The 22,918-nt window shown below is 37.5% G+C and overlaps 4 protein-coding genes across 6 annotated transcripts; 1 reads left to right on the top strand and 3 right to left on the bottom strand.

Moving 5' to 3' along the window:
* Positions 1-339: 339 nt before the first annotated feature.
* On the top strand, positions 340-6,734 carry LOC112795533 (exocyst complex component EXO84B). The gene is made up of 7 exons (XM_025837491.3): positions 340-858; positions 2,445-2,542; positions 2,738-3,791; positions 4,192-4,707; positions 5,270-5,458; positions 5,982-6,118; positions 6,245-6,734. Exons 1-7 carry the CDS (start codon positions 709-711, stop codon positions 6,405-6,407), a joined length of 2,307 nt encoding a protein of 768 aa, XP_025693276.1. The 5' UTR covers positions 340-708; the 3' UTR covers positions 6,408-6,734.
* A 506-nt stretch (positions 6,735-7,240) lies between these two features.
* Positions 7,241-11,615, bottom strand: LOC112795535 (uncharacterized). 3 transcript variants are annotated; one of them, XR_003198916.3, is made up of 9 exons: positions 11,284-11,615; positions 10,956-11,211; positions 10,595-10,718; positions 10,302-10,419; positions 9,608-9,699; positions 9,439-9,508; positions 9,220-9,302; positions 7,932-8,841; positions 7,241-7,614 (listed from the first exon to the last, which is right to left on the bottom strand). XR_003198916.3 is itself a non-coding variant. In XM_025837494.3 (8 exons), the coding sequence occupies exons 1-8, from the start codon at positions 11,404-11,406 to the stop codon at positions 8,742-8,744; spliced, it is 966 nt and encodes a 321-aa protein (XP_025693279.1). In that variant the 5' UTR covers positions 11,407-11,615; the 3' UTR covers positions 7,241-8,741. The 3 variants fall into 3 exon arrangements, 1 of the variants encoding a protein (XP_025693279.1); XR_003198917.3 differs by having other exon boundaries at positions 7,241-7,563; XM_025837494.3 differs by having other exon boundaries at positions 7,241-8,841.
* Positions 11,616-12,814: 1,199 nt separating this feature from the next.
* Positions 12,815-15,463, bottom strand: LOC112795532 (D-3-phosphoglycerate dehydrogenase 2, chloroplastic). The gene has a single exon (XM_025837490.3). The coding sequence runs from the start codon at positions 14,950-14,952 to the stop codon at positions 13,063-13,065; it is 1,890 nt and encodes a 629-aa protein (XP_025693275.1). The 5' UTR covers positions 14,953-15,463; the 3' UTR covers positions 12,815-13,062.
* A 4,244-nt stretch (positions 15,464-19,707) lies between these two features.
* Positions 19,708-22,271, bottom strand: LOC112795530 ((R)-mandelonitrile lyase-like). The gene is made up of 3 exons (XM_025837489.2): positions 21,581-22,271; positions 19,971-21,492; positions 19,708-19,877 (listed from the first exon to the last, which is right to left on the bottom strand). Exons 1-3 carry the CDS (start codon positions 21,696-21,698, stop codon positions 19,832-19,834), a joined length of 1,686 nt encoding a protein of 561 aa, XP_025693274.1. The 5' UTR covers positions 21,699-22,271; the 3' UTR covers positions 19,708-19,831.
* Between the last annotated feature and the right edge of the window lie 647 nt (positions 22,272-22,918).

Below are 22,918 nucleotides of genomic sequence, written 5' to 3'. Positions count from 1 at the left end.
AAAAAGTGCAAATCCATTGTTCTTTTTTCTTCATATTAAACTTTAAGATATCTCAGATCAATGGTAAATCTATAAGACATGAATGAAAATCTCATGTCAATTATTTTGACATTTCTAAATATCCATCTCTACATTTTAGGCAAGAAACCAGCCACTATACAATATAGACCATATTATTTACCACCACGTATAAATTTTGCATGATTTGTTATCCAATATCTCATTTACCAAAACATTTGTTTCCCACCAACTCTCGTTGCAAAGGATGCATCATTTACAGGTAAAACCAAATATGAGAAAAAGTGAAAACTGCTCCTAAAGCAAGTCATAGTTGAATTAGGAGGAAAAATAATATAAATTTTTATTAAAAAAAGAAAAGAAAAGTAGTAGAAGTAAAAAAAAAACAGTTAAATTGGAGAGAGAGAGAGAGAAGGACGAGGCGTAGTATTGTTGGCGTTGCTGGCTGGCTCTGCATTCACTTTCTCTCTCCAGCAACACCGCTTTCCTTGGGATCTTTTCTTCTTCTTCTTCTTTTCTATCTCTACTGTTCTTCACGCACTCACGCGCTCACACTTGAGCTTGCATGCTGCATTCTTCCTCCGTAACAATCACTGTTTCTAAGATTTGCGCGTGGATCTAACAGTTTTTTTGTTCTGCCAATTTCTGAACCCTAATTTTGCTGATCTCGTGTCTCCGAGCTCGCTGCTTATGGCGACGGGCAAGACGTCACGGTCAAGAAGCATCACCGCCACTGTCAAGGAGAACGGACCTAAGCTCGAGGAAGGTTTGCATCCTTTCAAGTCTGACAAGTTCGATGCAGAGGGCTATGTCCAGTCTAAGTGTTCCCTCAGCGACAAGGTAAACTTTCATTATCGTGCTTCAATTTTCTTCGCTTTTTTAACATTTTTTGTTATCGGTAAATCGGAAATTAGAATTTCTATGATTCGTTTCGATGCTATTTAGTCTTGGCTTTGGAAGCTGTAGTAGATTTTATCTTAGTTGGGATTGTGTTTTGCCAATTCGGCACTCAGATTCTAGTTGTACCTGTGGTTGACCGATTATAGCTGTAATTTTGACCATTTGTTAGAACGCCTTTGCGATTTTTGGTACTGGGGACGAATTGCTGGGATGATGGTGTAGGAGTAAATGTGGGAAGATGTAATTCAATTTTCCGAGCCGTGATCGGAATTTATCAAACTAGGACAATATGATTCTTTCATCGTTTGAATGCCAAAAACATTTGAAGAAATGGAAGAAAACTAGATTTATTGATAGTGTTAATAGAAGCAGCACACGTGTTCTTATATAGGCTTCAGTATTTGTTAGGATAAAGGTGACAAACAATAATGTTAGCATGCTTGTAGCCAACTCTCCATTTTCTCCCCAAATGGAGGGACAGTTGATTTCTTCCATAATGCTAATGAATGTTTTATTTTTATTTTTCCTGAAATCCTTTGCCTCGGTTTCATTCGGTTTCTTGGACAAGGGAATAAACTTTCCGCCAACTTCTCCTTACACTAATTCATGTTATAAATAAATATATTCAATTACCCTATTTCTTATATACTTTTGGAAAAAGTTTAAAACAAATAGTATGAAGTACAATGGAAACTTTGCAAATAATTCATCTTTCCTGGCTAGAGGTGTTGGTCTCATGTCACTACTATCGCATTATGTGATAATACTTGTAGCAAAATTTCAACCGGTTAGACACCAAGTCTAGCATCTCATTTTTCTAATTTTTTTCCCCACGATTTTGGCAACCACATTTTTAGATTGCGGTTTTTTAAATCTATATGAGTGCTTATCCTGAAAGTTAGGCAGCTATGAGCCTAAGACAAGGTGGCACTAATTACACCTAGGCAGTTAGGCACCAACTGATATGGGACTCACAGGTAGCCAATCTTGTTTGACACTTGTTCCTCACTTTCTCTTAAGCAAGAATGTAAGATATTGAGTTTAAATTCGTGAATTTTAACATAAATCAACACGGATAAAGTCAAATTAGTTATAGTCGAATAAACTCTAGATAGTGGTTGTCTAGACCAAACACAAAAGTGTCAATTGTTTTCTATTGGTTATTATGTCCTTATAATGAATGAAAAGGGAGACTTTATATCAGTTTATTTCCTACCTTTATTATGGTTTATTCAATCAGAGATGTGTCTTCTTTACACTATTGAGTGTCTGTATAGGTCTCTTGTAGTTGCAAAATAGTTTTGTTGGATCATAGCATATTAAATTTGTCGAAGAACAGAAGTAGTGCCCACAGTGATGATCACTCAGTTTGTTGGGCTCTTTTTTGCTTCCATTTAGTGATATTGCAGTGTAACCATTTGTTGCCTTATTGGCTGTAACTTGTTTCCAACATCTTAGAGAAGGTTTGTATGTTCTTTCATTTAATTTTCCTAATCAATTATGATAATGTCATCTTTGTTATTCAGGAAATAAAACAATTATGCACATATCTAGTGGATTTGAAAAAAGCTTCTGCCGAGGAGATGCGTCGAAGTGTCTATGCTAACTATGCTGCCTTCATACGGTTAGTTATAATTCATAAACATTCAACCAAATACACAAATATTAAAAACAATTAAAAGAGCTGTAATAAAATCATTTTTTTATATAATAAAATTAGATCGTGATATTAAAAAGGAAGGAAGAAAACATTTTCATGTTATTTAACTGATTTATCACCGGTCTTGTTTAAATTTTTGCAATGTGTAATACATTACAGAACATCTAAGGAGATATCAGATTTAGAAGGGGAGCTTTCATCTATCAGAAACCTGCTGTCTACACAAGCTGCCTTGATACATGGTTTGGCTGAGGGAGTTCACATTGACTCATTGTCTATCTCCAATTCGAATGGTTTTTCTGAAAATGCATTATCAAATTCTGAAGATAGGGAGACATCAGACCTGGACAAATGGCTAGTTGAGTTTCCTGATCTTTTGGATGTTCTATTGGCTGAAAAGCGTGTTGATGAAGCTTTGGCCGCCCTTGATGAAGGAGATCGTATATATTCTGAGGCAAAAAAGATGAAATCTCTCAGTCCATCTTTACTTTTGTCTCTACAGAATTCCATTAACAAACGTAGGCAGAAATTAGCTGATCAGCTTGCTGAAGCTGCTTGTCAGCCTTCCACTCGTGGGGCTGAACTTCGTGCATCAATTTCAGCCCTTAAAAGGCTTGGAGATGGTCCCAATGCTCACAGCTTGTTGCTTAATGCCCATCTGCAACGATATCAGTATAACATGCAAAGTCTTCGCCCATCAAGCACCTCATATGGAGGAGCATATACTGCAGCTCTTGCACAACTGGTATTTTCTGCAATAGCACAAGCTGCAAGTGATTCATTGGCCATTTTTGGTGAGGAGCCGGCTTATACTTCTGAACTTGTGATGTGGGCTACGAAGCAAACAGAGGCATTTGCTCTTCTGGTGAAAAGGCATGCATTAGCTTCGTCAGCAGCTGCTGGTGGTTTAAGAGCTGCTGCGGAGTGTGTTCAAATAGCATTGGGTCATTGCTCATTGTTGGAGGCACGTGGCCTGGCTCTTTGTCCTGTGCTTTTGAAACTTTTTAGGCCTAGTGTGGAACAAGCATTAGATGCTAATCTGAAACGAATTCAGGAGAGCACTGCTGCTTTGGCAGCCGCTGATGATTGGGTACTCACAAACCCTCCATCTAATCGTCAGACTGGAAGACCTTCAAGCATATCAATGAATAATACAACAACATTTCAACATAAACTTACAAGTAGTGCTCATCGCTTCAATTTGATGGTCCAGGTGAGAATCTAGCATTGACTAGGTAATGTTTTTTACATGGAATGAATGTTAATTCAAAATAAGGATGTAGCATTGGTTGGAACTGTGTAAATTGATGTTCTAAGCTAAACGCAGATATTTGTTTATATGATTCTCAATCTGAATCTTTTCCTTAAAATTGAATCTTTTCATGATTCTCTCAGTTTTGTCTCAACAGCATGCTGAACCTTCTCTTTGACGAGATCGAGTAAATAATTGTCTTTTTACTGGAATACACACATCCCGGCATATTTTAATTCATTTTAACTCTCTTTATGTTCTCTTCACTTCTTGTTTCTCTTTCTTTTCCTTTTTTGAAAGAACTCCCTGCATGTTTTCTTGTGTATCAATCACTTCATGCTGGATGTTTATGCTTATACAGGACTTCTTTGAGGATGTAGGACCACTGCTTAGTATGCAGTTGGGAGGCCAAGCTTTGGAAGGGTTGTTTCAGGTGTTTAACTCTTATATCAGCATGCTCATAAAAGCATTACCTATATCAATGGAGGAAGAACTAAGCTTTGAAGAATCTGGAAACAAACTTGTTCGAATTGCTGAGACTGAAGCCCAGCAGATTGCATTGCTTGCTAATGCTTCATTACTAGCAGATGAACTACTTCCGCGTGCAGCCATGAAACTATCTCCCATAAATCAGTCTGCTTACAAGGATGATAATAGGAGAAGAATCTCTGACAGGCAAAATCGTCATCCTGAACAAAGAGAATGGAGGAGACGACTTGTTAGTTCTGTTGACAGATTAAAAGATACATTCTGTCGTCAACATGCTTTGGACCTCATTTTTGCAGAGGATGGTGATAGTCATCTCACAGCCAACATGTATATAAATATGGATGGAAATGCAGATGAAATTGAATGGCTTCCATCTTTGATTTTTCAGGTATTTTGAAAATACAATATTTGAATCTGATACTACCTTCATGAGATTATATTTTGAAAAGTTTTCTGCCTCATATGGTTCTTAGAGTGTGGAATGTTGCTTTTCTTTGTTGGCTTTGTTCTGCATGAGATGTATTTGTAATGTCTTAGATTCTGATTCAGTGGCCTCATGGCTATATCCTGCTTGAAATTGTTTAGTATCTAAGCTTCTTCCGTTTTCTTAGGTGGTTATGATCATTTTTTTATCTGAATGGCTCATGTACTTTGATAGTCTTCCCAATTCATTTCCATAGATGCTAAATTGCTAACCTCAACTTGATTTTTATTTTGATTTTCAAACTGATTACTCACTAGTTTTTACTTTCAAATCTCAAAGACAGCCATCTTCTATAACTATGAGTTGGACATTGGATTTGAAAGAGCTATTATTCTTTGAAACTGTTATGACATTTATTTGTTACTAGATTTCTTTTATCTTTTTCTATGAATGATATTCTTTACAAACTTTTTAATTTCTGCATATATGATTGAAGATCTGATCAGGCTCTTTTGTTATTGTCCAGGAACTTTTCATAAAACTGAACAGAATGTCCAATTTCGCAGCAGATATGTTTGTAGGGAGGGAAAGATTTGCGACATTGCTCTTGATGAGACTTACAGAAACTGTTATTTTGTGGCTTTCAGAAGACCAAAGCTTTTGGGATGATATTGAAGAAGGGCCAAGGCCTTTGGGTCCTCTTGGTCTCCAACAGGTATGGAATCAGGATTGTTTGCTTATTTTGTGGATGAATATTCATTGATGAAGTGATTAACTAATCATTAAAAATACATATTGCAAACTGGACAGGAATAGATGCTTTATATAAAAATATGGTCGGTTGAGTTTTTTATGGCAATTCTTGTATAGTTGTATCACCTAATGATAAAGTTCTTGCCTTCTGTTCTAAACCATTGCTATCATGAGAAAAAAATTTTTGACTACCATATTCTTTCATTGAACTAAACTACAGTAGCCAATAGCAACTATGGAATATATGGAAACTAACCAAATTCAATGGCTGAAAATTAGCTGCAACAGAATGAGAAGGGTTCATTACTGCTTATTATATGCTGCTTCTGTTTCAAGGCTATTTTGTTGTCGTAAAGAATGTACATTGAGCTGTGCATTTATTTTCTGACATTGTTGTTCTTAGAATCCTTGGAAGTGTATGCTTGCAATATGATGTAATGGTTTATTGACATCGAATAATATTACATTTTGGGTGCTTTGTGCAGTTCTATTTGGATATGAAGTTTGTGGTATGTTTTGCCTCCCAAGGTCGGTATTTGTCAAGGAATCTGCAACGAACTGTCAATGAGATTATAACCAAAGCAATGGCAGCATTTTCGGCAACAGGGATGGATCCATATAGGTAGGCTACTCCTACGGGTCATTTGAATGTTTTGCTTTCTATTTTCCCTCCCATTGATAGTTGTGCCGTTTAAGGCATTGGCTCTGGCTCTTATTTTCGATTCATACATATCTCCTTTGTTGGCAGCGAATTGCCTGAAGACGAATGGTTTAACGAAATATGTCAAGATGCTATGGAGAGGCTAAGTGGAAAACCAAAAGAAATAAATGGTGAGAGAGATCTTAACAGTCCAACCGCGTCAGTCTCGGCTCAATCCATTTCATCTGTCAGATCCCATAGTAGCTCGTAATGAATAGTTTCATTCATCCTTGTCCCTTGTATATTACGACACACACTCCATTTTTCATTAAGGAATTTCTGCCATATTTCTGTACTCCCATAAGATTTTTCTCTTTGCTCTTCTGATGCTTTCCCTTTTTCTTTTAGTAAGTTTTCCCGTCGTTCATGTCTTAATTTCGTGGGAGATGGGGATGTAACCCTGCATTTCTGTAGATTTAAGTTTTTTATAGTCAGGTATTCCTAAAAAATTCAGGTTGTCCCTTGATTTGTAAATGTTGATTTGATTATTTGTTTCTTATTCTCACATATTATTCTTTTCAAGCAAGCTTTCTCCAAATTTCTAAGTTCCATTTGCTTGGATGACATAGTATGTAGACCTACATTGACTATTTCATTTGTTTTCTTCGAAAAATATAATCACGAGCACTCAATTTCTCTTTCTTCTTACTAAGATAGAAATTATAAAATCTCTTACAAGGAAGTTCATTTTTCTTTTCGGATTGAATGAAGCTTTTATTGCTGCTTCATTTCTATGGGTAATTTTATTTATTATTGACATTAGGTCATAGCTACATTAATATCATATTGAATTAATGCAACACTAGGCATATAGGTGCATACATATACCGCAGTAACCATAAACAGTTAGTTTATCAAAGAGAATAAAAACGCCATTAAAAAATTTCTTGCCCAACTAATCCATTCCAAATAGGTTAAGTAACAAAGACGATGGTAATGTTTCATCATTTCATGTTAATTTAATCAATTATTAAAAGATACTCACATAATTCAACAATCGGGCAACCCATAAAAATGGCTAAGTGATATACCTAGTCTAAGATGTAAAATAATGTGGATTTCACCACAATTATAAATAGTTAAATGTGCTACAATAGGGGAAAGTACTCCAAATTTACATCGTAACTCCTATCATTTTCAGCAGGTGATGTATCACATCCCTAGTGGAGAATACCTCATCCCCATTCAAAATTAGGTTGATAGATTACGTGGAAATAAATGAAATATGAATTAGGTCATTTATAAACCAACTTTCTAAGCAACCTCATCAAATATATTGTAGTATGACTGCAGAAAATATAAACCAGGTAGGTCCATTCTGTTCTGAAAAGCACTGGAAACGTTGTCAGTGGCAAATGTCCAATAACCTAAATTGTTAGTTGAATCATGAAGATACCCGTTAAGTAAACTGTGTCTCACTGAGTAAGAAATAAATGGTAAAACTTAATCAGCACTTCTGGTATGATCCCTCGTTAAAATGGATTTGAAATTTTCCATTTCCATGCAAAAACTTGAAGCTCGTTCATAGTAGGGTCAGAACAACCAGTAAATTATCATCTAGATTTAAACCTATTAGTTCTCAGGAATTTAAATCTGGAACCATACTATATTTTGACAATATATTCAATTGCTTAATGAGAAACTTGGGTTCCCTATAATTCAATGGCTGCTTCACTTGATAATCAAAAGAATTTCGAAGCTAGATGGTAGTCTTCCCAAGAAAACAAAAAATTACCTGCAACAATATGGCAGCAGCAGTACCGAACCTCCCATTATCAAATAAAAGCTTGTCCTATTGAAGTCCTGTATAAATCAGACAACATATAACTCCCCAAATTTCTTGAATAGCTCTCAATAGCTTGAATTTCAAAGCATCAATATCAATGCTCTGATCAAATGGAGTGATGACGTATTCAGTTGCTAAAAAAGGCCATGAATGAGGTTTGATGACAATAGTAATGATGGCAGAAGAGGAAGCATGATTAGCCATGATGGATTCAGTTTCAGATGAAACTAAAGAGGCTAAAAATGTGGTGTAATGACAATGTGATAGCTTAAGGGGGGGAAGCATGACTATTGGTGTGACCTTATTTCTCCGTATCCTAGAGAATTTGTGCCATGAAATTAAAGCATCAGTGTAAGATATGATGTCAAATAAGCAACAAATGATCCTATAGTTGGAAAGTTGTTAGCTTCATGCTTTTTGGATAAGCATTCCTAGCATCAATGAACATAGAATATATATGACAGCAAAGCACACAGTTCAAACAAAATTAAGACACATGCATCAGTTCTACAAATGACAATGTCATCTAAACAACTAGAAAATTAATATGGAACCAACACATGCTGTAAAGAGATGCATGTCTGATGAGTATAACAGCCAAATGTATGTATATGATGCCACAGTGCATTCATTCACATGAGCAGGGATGCTAATGGTGATGACTTGATAATCAATGGATGCATGTAACAGCTGCAAGATGCATCCTATCATGTAGAAACATGTCTTGGATCATAAAGAACAGAGTACATCCCCTTCAAGCTATTGATAAGTCATATTTGTTGGTGGAGTTCCGTTGGCACCAGGAACGGCAAGTGGTACATTGCCATCTTTTCTCTTTCCAAATGGATTCTTTGAATATCTTCTAAGAAGTCAAGGAATCTACAAAGAACTCCACATCTAAAGCACAGAATGAAAAGGTCCAAGTAATTTATACCAAATCGGATGCAAATGCTGACATATTTTTCTAATGTTAAGAGATAATTACAGGAAACTTCCATGAGAACAAAAAAATTAAAGGAACCCATAGTTGAGGACCATCGTTGATGCATGGTTTCAGACCAATAAAGCCATGCCTGGTACATTGAAAAAATTGCAGCAACTTTAACCAATTTTTATAGCAATACCGAAATTCCCAACCCCAAATGTTTGATCAATTTTGAAGAGTTCAACATGCTCGAAATAAATATCTTAACAGATTAAAAAAAATTCAGCCCCTTGAGAACATAAAAAAGGATATTGTATTCGCATGCCAACTGAACCAGAACTTGGGATAACAGCTCCCTGCAAATTATGGTGTACATTGGTAGCACTATTCACATCCTGCAACATTTCGGTTATTGGATATAAGCCGAGGATAAATCATTTCAATGAAAATAACACAGATAGGGAACTAACAATTATAAGTTTATATTTATTCAACAATAGAAGCTACAAAGAAGATCAAGAGGTTACTGACTTCAAACTCAATGAAGCAAACAGTATGCCTCTCCTGTCTTAAAATCTTCATTTGCTTAAAACCAGGTTGTCTGCATCACAAATTCATGTTGAAACACCATTTCTGTATTTGAGAGAGCATAGAAAGCAGCATTTAAACTAGCCAGTATCAACAGATAAGATCTACTTACGCACTGAAAAGTCCCCTCACTTCTTCCTCATTAATGTTCTCTCCCAAGTTCCCAATAAACAGGGTGTTGCAAGGAGGGTTATCTTTTGTGTTCTGTACAGAAGAACAAAAGTCCGACACAATACATTTATTAATCATCTATAGACAACATTAAAGGAGATATTAAGAAACTTAATTACTGAGGGGAAAGATCAACGCAACTGACGAAATAAACACCAAAAACACCGTGTCTATTGGCAAGCATACAATAAAACAAGATCACGACAAGATTTATCTTGTGTTCAAAATAGAATAGCTTACCATCAAAGGCTTTATGTGTGAGCCTTTGAAAAATGAGAATTTCATTTTAAAAAGATGAATATGAACAAAACATGTTTTCGTTAGCGAGCTTATAAGAATTAAATTATACTGGTTTGTCTGTAAGCATTGTTTACAATAGAACAATGCAGTGCTATCTGATCCATGTAGTATAACGCAGCATTGTTCTAATCAAAACAATAACCTCTGTGACACTATCTTAAATCTATGGACCAAATAATAAAGCAAGGTAAAGAAATTTCATGTGAACGCATTTAAAGAGCAGGTTTGCAGAATATTTCAAATATCTTCCCTTATGTTGTTAGTATCACAAGATAAGGAGTAAGGACATAATCATATATGGTGAAATCAGGTGAAAGCAACACACAATTTATTACCTGAACTGGAACATAACTGCTAGGCGCTGCTATTGGAGCAGGAGTAGGCATTGGCACTGGCGCAACGGGGTAGCCTCCATATGGATCATATGGAGGAGGCGGCGGTGGAGCCATGTACCTAATCAGGAAATACAGATAAACTGTCACAACTTGCAAACTAAGACCAACCGTACTGGATTTAGTGAGTTATAGGAAGCGGCATGCAAAAGAAAATCCCTATCTTCTTATTACAGCTTTGACTCTGGACTTCTCCAGAAAAATAAGAAACGTTTTTGGAAAAACATAGTGTTTACCCATGTGGTCCCCAAACGGGTGGTGGTGGAGGATGGAAAGGGGAAGGACTTGTATAACCAGTGTGCGTATAATCCCCAGCTGTCCGCAATCGCTTACTCTGGTCAAACGCACCCGCATCAGCCCCTATTCCTTACAAAGAAATCAAGATAAGTAGGCTGAAAAAAGAGAATAACAGTAGCAGCATAGCAAGCACTAGTAGGTAAAAATTTCCACACACCACTCATTTTCATCACATACCATAGTAAGAACAACACATCAAACAGTTAAAATTTCAGGATTCTTGCTTGTAGCAGCAATCAGTTTCAGTTAAGATAACACATTTCATAAATGCAGCTAGAAAGTGAAAGAAAAAGAGAGGACCTCTCTTGACGAAGAGGTTCTTCTTGGCCATCTCGGTGTGGAGGACGGACTTGGTGTCGGGATCGAAGAGCATGTCCTGAAGGATGTCCTTGGCGGCAATTGCTTGGTGGGCGGTGGAGAAGAGTGCGAAGCCCATGGGCTTTTCGGCCTTGAAATTCAGCTGAGACGCTTCGAATCCGGGAAGCCACCGCATCAGATTCAGTAGCTCCCTCTCCTTCACGTCCTCCGGAAGCCCTGTGATGAATATCGTTCGAACCTAACCCAACACACAAATCACTTTCCCATTTTTCAAGCAAGAAAGTTGTAAGAAGGTGAAAAGGAGAGCTACCTCTTCGGCGGGGTGGGGAGGAGCAGGGGGAGCAGGTGCGGCGGCAGGAGGTGGCGGAGGGGGAGGAGCGGCAGCCGCGGGGGGCCATTGCTGGTGATAGGGGTGGATGCCGGTGCCAGCCATGGCTACGATGAGATTCAGAGAGAGAGAGAGAGAGAGAGAGGAGAGAGAGAAACCCTAACCTAATCTAATCTAGTTATTATGTATTCTACCAAATTCTAAGCAAAGAAAAAAGAAACCAAGAAACGAAGTAAACCACCTTGCCTCTCTCTTTAATTTCTACTCTATGCACTTCCCTTTTCCCGACTAAGTTTTTTTAAAGCAAATAAAATGTATTTTTCATGAAATATTTTTATATATATTTAAATATTCTCAGAACTCAAACAAATTTAGTTTGTCACCAAAAAAAAAAAACAAATTTAGTTTGTATATATTTTGCAATATTAAAGAGAAACACGAGAGAAATAAAAGGGAGGAGGGATATTATGCATTTTTAGTATATGAAAAAGAAAAGTCTAAAACTGGCGATTATCCATTCTCTTACTTAAAAGCTGACGTTGAATTTTTTATCCAACCAAATAACAACAATGTGCAACGTTGCTTTATCAACATCATCATAAGTTCATAACTAGCATCAAATTCGAAAGGAAGTTACACTTTCTATTGTAAAATGCTATGTATTTTTTAGTATTTTTTTACGAGAACCTCTTTTGGTGCACTACTCAAATTAAAAATGGAGTAGAATCATGTGCTTCTTCCTAATCTTGAAATTAGGTCCGTCCATAGTGACTGAGCAATTTCCTCAGCTGATTGAATATTTCTGCTTTGTTTACACATGGAACATAACTAACTTGGGATAAGTTGAAAATGTGCAACATTGCATCGATTCGCATACCCCAAAATCCAACATATTTGTGTACTGATTATGCTTTACGTGAGTATCTATAGAGTTTGTCTGCTACTGGCTCGAATGCAGTTATATATAGAAAATTTTCGAGAATCGTTATTGCGCGAAATTTGTAATTAGGAATTGATAGGACTGAACCTTGGTACTATTATGTTTCTTGGATTGTTATGTTATAACTTATAATAGCTTTCAATTTTCTGCATAGGATAGGATTAGTAACTGAGAAGGGACTTCACAATCACAAGTCACAACCCATCGCCGCGTATAAACATTGTATGTGTAATCTGTTTCGGCATTATTTATTTGGACCTTATTGTAGATACAAACATTCCTTGCTAGATAGTATTACTTCTATTGTTCACATTGTACAAGTATTCCATTGGCTTCTCATACTTTACTTTATTTATTTGGACGTTATCGTAGATACAAACATTTCTTGCTAGACAGTATTACCTCTTAAACCCTAAAAATGACACTTGAGAATGGACAAAGGAAGCACATTATTAGCACAAGAAATCAAAATATGAACCATTTTATAATGGAAAAATTTTTCACACAAACATAAATTTAAACATAATCTGACATGTATGAATATATATAATAATTTATGAATCTCACCTAACATTTATGCTTGAACCATAAACTTGTGTCAGATTTATAGCAATGCTTGGAACATCAAGAAGCTGCTGCCTCCATAATCAACATAAGACATAAATGTAAAGCTAGAAAACACTTGTGGAGAGAGGCAGAGCATGATAGAATTGCAAGCTACTAGCTAGCTGTATGTGCTAGTTTTATTCTCAATCATATCCAATACATATTGATGAATATAATTTTGTGAATGAAGAAAAATAGTTGAGGAAATTGCATTGCTAGAGGTTGAGGAAGACAAACTCTTCAATAGCAGGGACAGCACCAATCTTGTGAAGAGTGTCCTTGTTAGGCTCCTCATCGACACCAATGGCCATGATGGCCTTCCTTCTCCTGGAAGTCCTTCCCACACTCATGAAGCTGACATTCACATTCTCGTCCCCCAATATGTTGCCGACGCGGCCGATCATCCCGGGCTGGTCCACCTGCCTGCACAAGATGAGGTTCCCTTCAAGGCTGACATCGACCGCAAAGGATCCAACGCTGGTGAGGTGCGGCACACCGTACTTCACCTTCCCTTCGATGCTGATCTGGCCACCATCCAGCACAGCGCTGGCGAATTTGGACTCCACGTTGGACACCTGCACCTGGATGGAGTGAACGGGCAGATCAGGGGATGAGTCCACCACCACTCTCTCCTCGCTGATGCGAAGGCCTTTCTGCTTGGCCGTGAAATCGGCATTCACAAGGTTTACAATGGCATCTGAGATTGGCTCGATGATTCCCTTGGTGATCATGGCTCGGAGGAGCCTGGTGTCCAGGTCATCAGGGTCCCTGCCTGTTGTGTACACCACCTTCACGGACTGGATTCCTTTCCCCCCCGAAACCAATTGTACGGCTAGTCTCCCCAGCTTCTCCGCTAGCACCACATAGGGAGCCAGTTCTGAGACTACCTCCGGGGGTACCATGGGAGCATTCACAGCGGTTGACGACAGCTCGCCCTTCAAGGCACCAACCACAGCCTCCGCAATCTCAATAGCAACACCCTCCTGAGCCTCTTTAGTGCTAGCTCCAAGATGAGGGGTCACAGTCACGTTGCGGTGTTGAATGAGCTTGCTGTCTTTTGCCGGGGGCTCCTCGCTGAACACATCAAGGGCTGCCTGAGCCACAATTCCGTCATCAAGGGCCTTAACGAGTGCGTCCTCGTCAATAACACCTCCTCTGGCGACGTTGACGATGCGGACGCCCTTCTTCATCCGAGAGAAGGTGTGGTCGTTGAAGATCTTGTTGGTGGCGGGAGTGAGGGGCATGTGAAGGGAGATGAAATCAGCGGTGGAAACTGCCTGATCGAAGGACACAAGTTCGACACCAACAGCACGGGCTCTGTCTGCAGGAGCGTAGGGGTCGTGTGCAATGACGTTCATTCCCAACCCCTTTGCCCGCCTTGCCACCTCAGATCCAACTTTTCCGAATCCCATCACCGCCAATGTCTTCCCCACCAGTGACACTCCCACATACTTGCTTCTTTCCCATTTCCCGGCTTTCATGGAGGCATCCGCCTGAGCAACGTTTCTCGCCATGCCGGCCAGGAGAGCGATGCCATGCTCGGCGGCGGCGATCGTGTTGGCAGTCGGAGCATTCACAACCAGGCAACCGAACTCGGTGGCAGCTTGCAGATCCACGTTGTCAATGCCCACGCCGGCTCTTCCAACAACCTTCAACCTTCCCTTTGCGGCCTCCAACACTTGCCGCGTCACCTTGGTGCCGCTCCTCACGATGAGAGCGTCGCAGCTTGAGATCTTCTTGCACAGATCCTCCGGAGAGAGGTCGTATGCGCATTCCACGTGTCCGAATGCGCGGAGCACCTCGATTCCCGCGCTTCCCAGCTTCTCGGACACCAGGATGGTGGGTTTTGCGGCCACGACAGAGTCATTGGGGTTGGTGGTGGTGGACACAGAGGAGGGTAGTGTGGTGTCAACGGTGGTTTTGACGGCGTTGTTGACCGCAAAGTAGAAGCGTTGGTGGTGCTTGGAGTGGGAAAGTAGCTTGGGTATGGAGATGGTGGTGTCGCGGAATGAGAGAAGAGAGGTGGTGGAGGAGGAGGAAGAGGAAGTGAGGGTGGAGGAGAAAATGTGTTTGGTACATGCAGATGAAGCAGAAGAAGATGCCATGGCACTCAGTTGTGTGTGTGTGTGTGTCTGCTTGCTTGTTCCAAGTCTTAATTTAAATTAACTGCAACTTTCTTTTTGTGGATTTAATTGTGCATGTAACTCTGCAATTTACAGGGCACAAGAATACATATTTTATAACGGTGGTTGGTGGCATCTGCTTCAAAAATATTATTTGTACACTATCATTAATTATTAAAATTAATTATTAATATATTTATGTATATATAATTTAATTTATTTTTAATATATATTTTATATTAATAATTTAACTTAAATAATTAAATTTAGTTAACATAACCAATGAGAATTTGCATCACGTATAATAATGATAACAAGATATGTATTGACTCGCTATACATAGTATAAAACACCTTCATTACTTCTTGTTAACATGTTTGTAATGAACTGAAATCATATAAATAAAGTAAAAAAAAAAAATTGGAATAGTTTTAAGCTGAAAATTTGTATTTCCCAAACATTTTCGTTTTCTTCAACTGTGCTTTTGGAAGGTTATATTCTGGGAAAATATCTGTTATAAATCAATATAAATTTCTTTATGTAGAAAACAATTGGGGTTGGTGGGGGATGAAACGCCAATATCGTCAATTTATTTAATTTAATAAAATAAGATTTTCTACTTTTAAATTGTAGGCCGCCTTTACACATGAAAGTTAATTAAACTTTGAGGCAATGTTTAGATCAATTATCTTATCATCGTACAAAAGTAATTTATTTTTTATTAGTTGTTAAAGTTTATCTATAAAAAAAATAAAAAAATATGAAATTTATTAAGTCAAGATTAATGTGCTGTCGTTTTTATATGAAATTAATAATTAAAATTTATTAAATAATAATTTAATTAAATATATTAAATTATTTAATAAATTTTAACTATTAATTTTGTATAAAAATAATAACTCGTAATTTTTTAGTAATTTATTAATAGTAATATGTCACTTAGCATTTCTCGTCACCTTATTAATACATGAAGAATAATTTATTTAAAAATTAAATTCTATAATGAAAGTTAACTTTTAATTTATAAAATTTTAATATTATTTTAAAAATAGATAAAGAGAGCTAATAAATTTTGTAATTTTTAGTTATCAATTAATCATCAATGATATTTTTAATGGTATAAAATTATTTAATTTTTTTTATAATTAAATATTGACCAAAATTTAACAAAAATACTAATTTCTAGCACTCGTTATACATAAATAGTTATATAGAACACTAAAACATTCCATTAACCAATTTCCTTAGCCCCAAGACTAAAAACTAACTCATTTTATTTTTTGTTATTGCTAAGGATGACAAAAAAAATATATGCATCCACAGATATCTATAAAGTTCACTCGTAACGAGAAGACTAACAGAAATTTGCAAAATTCTAATAGAAATGAAGATCCTCTCCCACGAATAAATGGAGATCAAGGTATTTGTCTTGCAAGACCTGCAAAATTATCGCAAAAAAAATTACTTAAATGCTCTTATATATATATATATATATATATATATATATATATATATATATATATATATATATATATATATATATATATATAAAAGTTATGTAAGTAATTTTAGTTTATTCTATTTTAATTTATAAAATAGAAATTTTTTGTATATGTTATTATTTTGAATTTGTGTTTAATTTGATACATTTGGATGAATTATATTAAATTTTATTATGGTTGTGATTTTTTTTAATTTGTTAAAACTTAAGATCGATATATATTATTGGGTATCTACCGCTTCTTTCACTAAGTGAGAATAATAAACTAAGGTCCATGACAAAAATAAAACGGAAACAAAAACCAAAAATATTTTACTAAATAAAAATGAAGAACCATCTTATGAAGATTTGTTGCCATTCCTAACTATTGAATTGATTTCAAAATCGAACCTTCTTTAAGTCATTAAGCATGAACCAGAAGTATATAATTATCTAATCTAATCACTACTATTATGCATGGTTATTGGATCGGATACCTTTTTTTTATTTGTTTATTGCTAAATTATTGATTGTTTTGGTGAGAATAATAAATTAATTATTGATAAAGCCGGTAATCAGTGAGCACAAAGAAAAGCACATGGAAAAAAAAAATAACTATGCGAATATTTTTTATCTTTTCACGGGGGCCATGAACTTATCAAAATATCTTGAATTCTTGATTGGTTTTCTTACATTCTTTGTTTGGTAGGGTCGTAATTGATTATTTATAGTTTCGCACATGTGCGCTTTGGGTCATTTTCTTGATGCAATTGTCACAATACTTTGGCGAGATTATAATGATGATATAATAAAATGACTAAAATCAATGATGTTAAATGTATCCAACTATATACAAAAAATAGTTTGATAGTCTGATTAATTTTTTGACAAGTTGTAAACTGATGTTGGACTAGAGTGAAAAGTAACAGCATATACGAATCTTAGCACTAGTAGCTACAAATAATTAAGAAGGTGTCCTTTAATTAATTTTAATAATTAAAAAAGGACGAGGTTGGCGAGAGGGTCCAGCTCCACCACATGAAATGGTGAGTGAGTGCGTGCATTGTTGCTCTTATTGCATGATACATTGATACTCCATCTTGTTTTATATTTATACTAATTAACTACATCATGATTCATGTTTGTCTTTGTCTACCTCTTTGTCGATCATAGATATCACATATCAGGCTGGCGGCTGCGCTAAACCACAGAGGTCCCAATGCAAGCAGCTATAAATAATTAATCAAAAGAAGACTAGTGCTGTATGTTTGGAGTAAAGCCCATGTTACCATAGGCTTTATTAAAATTAAATTCATATGAAATACATGATTCTTCAAATAGTCATGTCATGTCGTTTGTACTTTTGGTGAGTGCAAAAAGACTCATTAGACGGAATGTATAAGTTAAAAAGGGCAACATAATAACTCTTTTCTCTTCGTATAATCAATGTTAATGCCATAAGTCAAATACTTTCAGTGAATTTTGCAAGACTCTATTAAACTAATAAAGATGGTTTTCCAGATAGAAATCCCTTAATATATAAATGAGGAATATGGTGTGAAATTAGTGTGAAATTTCATTCGATGACTCATTCTTTTTTATTGGTTACATGTTGGTCAGAATTTGATAAAGTTACTGGCCGTAGAATTTTCCTATATAAATTGTACAAATTAAATGAAGAAAGAATCAAATACTTTCAATTAATAATTAGTATTTATACCGTATATTTTCATAATGACTTTTGTGAACAATTTGAATAATAGACTTTAAAATTGGTCCAATAAATTAAAAACACACTACACCCTAAATTACGGGTCCTTTTAATTGTTAAAAAAAAATTAAAAGTGTAAAGTGTGATCTTTAATCTTTAATTGCTCTCTCTTTCATATTTATTTTTTATTCCACTTATAAAATTAATGGTAGAATATCACATTTTATTCCCTCAATTGTTAAAAAAAAATCGAGAGAATCAATTTTCCCAAATTACCCACATAATAACTATATCTATTGTTCACATTATTTAGTATTTTAATGATGTATCATACTTTTCCTTTTAATTTTAGAAAGAGTTTAAGTTGTTGTTGTTATGTCTGAAAATGTATGTAGAAGGGATTTTGGGTTAGAGAGAGAATGAATGGTCCCAAGTATGTTACAAAGGAAAGCACGAGGAAGAGGCATACGAGTGCTACATTATATTAAACTCTCACATTAAAGTCAGGAGTGACATCTGACCATTGATATTAGATACAGTGAACTTTGAATGAGAACGATGGTAACAAACCAACAGTGTTAACCAAGAGGGAGCAAAATTCCGATTTTGTATTTACTATTAGAGACTATGAGAGAGAGAGAGAGAGAGAGAGAATAGAGAGTTGCTAATTCAAGGAAAGTTATTTGAGAGTGAATAGAAAGGATCCAAAAATGGTGGGACAGAAATCACAAAATTGACAAGCCTCCTAATTGGACTTTCCATCCATAATGATATTGGTGGTGGTGGTAGGTGAAAGCAGATAGAAACTTAGAACTTGGCTTCAAGTGAATCATATATGTCATTCAGCTGTTTAGTGTTGAGGGACATCTGGGGAATTCAAATTTTATTACTATCTCCCATCTTAATTGAAAATTCGTTTGGACAAACTAATACTGTATATTAAACTATTAGTGTACCTGGAAACTCATCTTTCATGGAGTCTTACTTGTTAGGATATTCCAGATATATAAAAATAAAGCCAATACTAAAACTTAAAATAATATGGTTATTTAATTATTTATTGGAATTCCATATTTTAATAGAATGGAGAAATCAGATAAAGAAAATTCAAGAATTATGGGACGAAAAAGTTTGCTTCATTTTATTATTATGAGTTTAATTTTAATATGAAAATGACCAAAAAATTCCTTGATATTGCTACTTTGCTAGTATTCTGTTTTTTTTTTTCCCGTTTGGTTGGGGCAGGGGTTTCTTGTTTGTTTAGTTTTTGATGGGCTGCAAGTTATTTGTAAATATCTTTCACGGCCTCTATTATTTGGTAATAGGGTTTAGGCCCAATTGATGTGTTAATACTAACGGCATGGTATTAGGCTATTAGCATTATATTGTATGTTAATACTAATAGGGTTTAGGCCTCTTTTATGGTAAATTCCTACCCCAGCTGTTTATACATAGTAATAATTTCATGCTTAACCTCTAAATAGTAGTGTGCAATGATATCAACAAGTTTGCGCTCAAGTGCACTATCACTGCTTCAATACAACAATTCAACAATTCAAACATTATTTATTCACCAAAAAGAATGTAACTAATGACTATAATACAGTTGCAAGTCCTAACATATGAACATAAAGAATCAATGAATACACAGTCAATAGTGACACAAAATCTTATTTGTTTTTCTCCCTATCTCTAATTATCTTGAGTCCAATATACCTGTAGGCAGACATAAATGAATATGAATAATAATGAGAGCAAGTGTAAGTATAATAATGAAGAGAAGAGGAGTTGAAAGCAAAGATAAGTTACCGTCCAAGCATCATGAGGGTGGCCTGAGGGTTGGTCCCAGGGGAGACACTGAACACAGAGCCATCCACAATGCGGAGGGAGTCTACACCGATGACCTTGAGATCGGGGTCCACAACCCGGCCGACGACGCAGCCGCCATGGTAGTGCCATATGGTGCTGACAGTGCGGCGGCAGAAGTCAGCCATCTGGAGGAAGTCGTCCTGGTCAGGAGGCAGGGCAGGGCCCACAAACCTGAAGTCTTGGGCTCCAAGCCAGTTCCTGAACTTGAAATCATTCAGCGCCCTGCTCTTAAGAACAGCTCCTATCTTCCTGCTGCCATTCACGCACCTCTCGACATCGACGGGGTTGTTGAAGTAGTTGAAGCGAACCACTGGGTTGAACCGCACGTCCGTTGAGCCTAGCCTGAGGAAGCCGCTGGAGAGGGGACCAGAGATCTTGGCGATGAGGGTGGCCACTGTGAGGTACAGAGGGGAAGAAGGAGTACGAATGAAGACGCTGTAAGGAGGAGACGCGAATGGGATCACATTGGAGGCAGCCTCCACGTAAGCACCAGAGTCGGTGATGCCCACCACCTGTATGAGGGAATGCTCCAGAGGAACTGACGGAACAATGGTGATCCCATTGCGAGGGTTATCATACAAGAAATGCCCTACATAGGGAAGGTGATGCGCCACCGGAATCCCCCACGAAGAAAGATACGGTCGAGGACCCATTCCACTCAGTAGAAGCAGCTGAGGGCTTCCGATTGCTCCCGCTGACAGGATAACCTCTCCCTCCTTGTGTACCATCGCGTGGTGGTACCTTCCTGTCAGGTCACGGTACAGAACGCCAATGGCGGAAACCCTTGATGATGACTTTGGCGAAGAAGATGCCAGCAGCACGCGCTCCACGCTCGCGTAGATCCCCACCTTTATGTTCGACGTTCTTGCGTACCGGAGCAGATCGGCGGAGCTGTGCCTCGTGCCGCGCTCGTCGAAGGTGGATCCTCCAATCTTGGTTCCCTTAGCGTGCTCCAGAGTGAAACCGTTGTACGGTGCGACTCCGGCCTCCAGCAAACCGTCGCGAACAGCGGATTGCCAGGTGCGGAGGTGTGGCCGGAAGACGATTTCGCGTTCCACCCACTCGTAGGACTCGTTGACGAGGTTGAGGTCCCATTGGAGGCCGGAGCGGGTGAAGAAGTCTGGGTCGGCGCGGCTGTAGAATCCGGCATTGATGGCGCTGCTGCCGCCGAGGACGCGGCCGCGGGCGTTGGGGACGCCGTCGTCGGAGGTGAAGGACTGTGCTGGTGAGTAGGGGTCGTGCGCATTGGCGGCGAGGATAGTGGCCAAGAAGCCTTCTTGGGACATGAGGTTGGGGTGGCGGTGGGGGAGGCCGCCCCGCTCGAGGAGGAGGACGCGGGCGGAGTGTGAAATTGTGGCTGCGAGGGGGCAGCCGGCGGTGCCTCCTCCGACGATGATGTAGTCATAGTAGTCTTCCAAGGGAAGGTCGGTGGCGTTTACGACGAACTTGGTGTAAGTTGGTTCTGAATAATTTAATAATGAAGAAAGAAGATGAGAAATGAATGAAAATGTGAAGGAAAGAGTGCATGAATTTGATGAGATGCGTAGTACCTTGTTGTTGGTGGTCATGATGAGAGTGAGATGACGATGAAAGATCTTGTTGTTGAGTAGCAGCAGAAACGATGGCAACGAAGCATAACATGAAGATGACGAAGATGGTTTCCCTCATTTTCTCAGAGACGTTCTTGCTTAGCTTCTTGGAGTAGAGAAGCGAGTGAGCGAGTGACACAAAACGCCAACTAAGTCTATCTCTTTTTTTCCCGCCTTAACGCGCCAACTAAGCACTTATAAAACGCACCGTATCTTCTCATATTCATTCTACTGCATGGGTTGGACCTGTTGGGCTTTTACGTGAATTGAATTGTTTCGACCCAATAGTTAAAACAAGGGTTATGAACTCAGTTTTGGGTCACAACTCACAAGTAGACTTTTCCGTATGTAGGTCTAGAATGTTTTTTTCCATGGAAAAAGGCAACTCAATTGCAAGGAGACTTCTTCTTCACATGAAACATATTCCAGACTTCCAGGCTAGATTGAATTGGTTTCTTGAAGGAATCTTCCTTTGTCTTTGTGCCACCAAATCACTAGTTATGAATTTTGGTTAAATTGCACTCTCACAGGCCTTAAAAACATGACTAGTTTAACCTCCAAAAATTCTCAAATTTGATAATATATTTATAATCTCTCATATGTCTATAGTTCAACAAAATTATCTTCAGCTACTCATCTAGATCATTCAGACACTACGGAAAGTGTTTCCGAAATGGTTATTTTAGTGTCTAGTTATTACCCTTGGACCTTGGTTGCCGTTGAAATATTCAAGTTTTGACTAATTATTTTCTCTTTTGGGTGACCGGAAGAGGTCAATGACCTTTTCAAGTGTAAATAACTCATTCATAAGGGTGATCGGGTCCTCCTAAATATTTCACTATTAATTGGAGTCATCCACTTATTTTCCCTTGTTCACGGTATTCTGGGTAACAAGATAGGCAGCAAGAAGAATTTTAATTGATGCATATATATGTCCAAAAAGGAAGTTAACTCTGAGCATTCAGCAAGGCTTGCTTCTAAGACGGGGCAATGTTTGATGATCCATTCATGTGTCTTATTGGTATATGCGGAAGGTGCCAGCAAACACACCATTTATACTAAGCTACTACTTCACATGAATATGATAGGCATAACAAGAAATTAATTAAAGGTTCGTTTTGTGCCACGAAAGACAAACACATGCTGCTTCAAACCTTATTGCTTCCGTTGACTTCATAAAACAACACCCAACTCTATCTCTAAATTTCAACGTCACAACTTTTTTATTTTGTGGATTTGATAAAATGAGAGGAAATAGTAAAATGGATTACTTAAGTTACACTCGTTAAGAATGTGCAT

The sequence above is a fragment of the Arachis hypogaea genome, chromosome 4 (genome assembly GCF_003086295.3).
Source record: "Arachis hypogaea cultivar Tifrunner chromosome 4, arahy.Tifrunner.gnm2.J5K5, whole genome shotgun sequence".
In the NCBI taxonomy this organism is placed as follows: Eukaryota; Viridiplantae; Streptophyta; class Magnoliopsida; order Fabales; family Fabaceae; genus Arachis; species Arachis hypogaea.
Note: the sequence above shows the minus strand (reverse complement) of the source record. Positions and strands in the feature narration are given on the sequence as shown.

Coding starts and splice junctions, on each gene's coding strand:
- LOC112795533 (XM_025837491.3), top strand. CDS start 709: ATGGCGACGGGCAAGACGTCACGGTCAAGAAGCATCACCGCCACTGTC. Junction 4,708..5,269: donor TTCCATCTTTGATTTTTCAG/GTATTTTGAAAA, acceptor GTTATTGTCCAG/GAACTTTTCATAAAACTGAA. Junction 6,119..6,244: donor ACAGGGATGGATCCATATAG/GTAGGCTACTCC, acceptor CTTTGTTGGCAG/CGAATTGCCTGAAGACGAAT.
- LOC112795535 (XM_025837494.3), bottom strand. CDS start 11,406: ATGGCTGGCACCGGCATCCACCCCTATCACCAGCAATGGCCCCCCGCG. Junction 9,509..9,607: donor GTGAGGGGACTTTTCAGTGC/GTAAGTAGATCT, acceptor TTTGTGATGCAG/ACAACCTGGTTTTAAGCAAA. Junction 8,842..9,219: donor TCAGTTGGCATGCGAATACA/ATATCCTTTTTT, acceptor ACTTCTTAGAAG/ATATTCAAAGAATCCATTTG.
- LOC112795532 (XM_025837490.3), bottom strand. CDS start 14,952: ATGGCATCTTCTTCTGCTTCATCTGCATGTACCAAACACATTTTCTCC.
- LOC112795530 (XM_025837489.2), bottom strand. CDS start 21,698: ATGAGGGAAACCATCTTCGTCATCTTCATGTTATGCTTCGTTGCCATC. Junction 21,493..21,580: donor TCATGACCACCAACAACAAG/GTACTACGCATC, acceptor TAAATTATTCAG/AACCAACTTACACCAAGTTC. Junction 19,878..19,970: donor ACCCTCATGATGCTTGGACG/GTAACTTATCTT, acceptor GTCTGCCTACAG/GTATATTGGACTCAAGATAA.